This window comes from Austrofundulus limnaeus, unplaced genomic scaffold (genome assembly GCF_001266775.1).
Source record: "Austrofundulus limnaeus strain Quisiro unplaced genomic scaffold, Austrofundulus_limnaeus-1.0 Scaffold98, whole genome shotgun sequence".
Classification (NCBI taxonomy): Eukaryota; Metazoa; Chordata; class Actinopteri; order Cyprinodontiformes; family Rivulidae; genus Austrofundulus; species Austrofundulus limnaeus.
In genome coordinates, this window is record NW_013952500.1 from 93,824 (window position 1) to 95,631 (window position 1,808).

Here is a 1,808-nt window from a genome sequence, read left to right on the forward strand (position 1 = left end):
GGACCACATCATCCGCAAAAAGCAGGGATGTGATCCTAAGGCCACCAAAACGGATCCCCTCAACACGAAAGACCCCTTATGATGATGATCAACTCATTGTTATTAAACTAAATAACATTTTAGCTTCATCTTCAGAAATAAAATCAAACTTAATTAAAAACATCAAATTTCTGAATTTGAACCAGTTTTTTCTGATGTTACGATCTTTAAAGGTTGATTTCTTACAAAMGACTGTTTTAACGACAAATTTACAAAATAAAATCCTGATATTTAAAACGATTCACGGAGGAGGGACGTGTGGTTTGTCTCCTCATCGAGCTGCTTGTTTCACCTGGTCCAGGTGTCCCTGTCCCTCACCCTGTCCGTCCTCTGGTCCTCGTCTCCTGCGACATCTTTCTCTTTTTTTTTTGTTTTTGTTTTGTTCCCCCCCACACCTCCTCTTCCTCGTGTCGCTGTCAGAGCGTGTTATCTCTGCAGCAGAACCTCCTCTGTCTGTGATCGTCTGTGTTTGACGAACGCTCAGGTGTGAGATGGAGGACAGATGAGATTCTCCGCGGCTGAAATGTCACATTTCTAACTGATAATAAACAGGAAAAAAGGCAGTTTTTTTTCTCCTTTTTTTTTCAAATATCAGAGCCATCATCAGGAGACTCAGCAGGGTGGAAAATATCAGGTTTTTATTAGGTTTATGAGGAGAATATTCAACAGGAATTAAAATAAATCGTGTTTAAATTTTTAAAAATGTTGCCATTATCAATCTGTCTGTTAGCAAAATACTTACATTCACGTCAAACTTTGAAATATTAAGTTAGAGCTGGTTGAATTTAATTCAAGATGGCCGCCGAATTTCACGGTCATTTACGTATRATTTAGTCGGTTTTACTTATATTGAGACAAAATTTGGTGTGGTACATGAGTCATCCCCAAAAAAGGAGCTAAATTTTGCTAAAGTTAAAAATAGTGAAATGTTTTCTAAAAGTAGTGCTTTTCRTTGCATCGCAGTAGAAAAATCTCATTGGACAGATTTTAATAAGGGCGGCGGGTGATKATGTGTTTTTTAATTTTATTTTTCCTCGATCCTCCTCCCTCAGGGCTCGATGATTCTGGCCGTCAGACCATGCAGCCGCCTCCGTACCTGCCGGGGCCCCAGGACCCCAACGTGCCGCCTCACCCCGGCATGCCCACCGCGCCGGGAACTCAGCCCGGTTACCCAGCTCCACCTCCTCCCCCCGGCTCCGAAGGATATCTTCAGGAGACCCAGTTCAACTGCAGCCCCATGGGGGCGCAGGGAGCCCCACAGGGCTACACCATCCAGACCCAGGGCCCGGGGGCCAACGTGCCGCACCCCCCCGTGGGGTACATCCACCCGGGTTACCCCCTGCAACTGCAGCCCTGCACGGCCTACGTACCCGTCTACCCCATGGCTTCGGTGAGTCCGAAACAGACGCAAAAGTCCTGTTAAATCAATTATTTCCTCCTTCCTTTGCCTGTCCTGTGGTGTCAAGTGTTCAAGTAATTAACCCCTAATTTACAATAATTATACAGGAAGCTGATTTAGGAAATAATAAAAAATCAAGAAGCTTTAATGGCTTCCTTTGCTTTAAGTGGATCTCAGTTTGACTTTATTGTTTCCCAAAAGAGGCAAAAAAACTTTTTTTTTTTTTTTTTTACCAGAAATCAGTTTTGAGTCTGATGGAATAGAAAATGATTTTAAATACAGTTTATTTCTGAGTATTTACAGCGGGTAAAATAAGTATTGAACACGTCAACATTTTTCTCAGTAAATATATTACTAGAGGTGCTAATGA

At 42.4% G+C, this 1,808-nt stretch overlaps 1 protein-coding gene across 1 annotated transcript in view; it reads left to right on the forward strand.

Annotated features, from left to right (window-relative positions):
• Positions 1–1,808, forward strand: part of prrt1 (proline-rich transmembrane protein 1) — a 10,248-nt gene that overhangs the window by 2,061 nt on the left and 6,379 nt on the right. Inside the window, exon 2 of the mRNA XM_014013086.1 lies at positions 1,092–1,429. Within this exon, the coding sequence (XP_013868540.1) occupies positions 1,092–1,429 (338 nt within the window). The remainder of the gene's footprint in view (positions 1–1,091; positions 1,430–1,808) is intronic.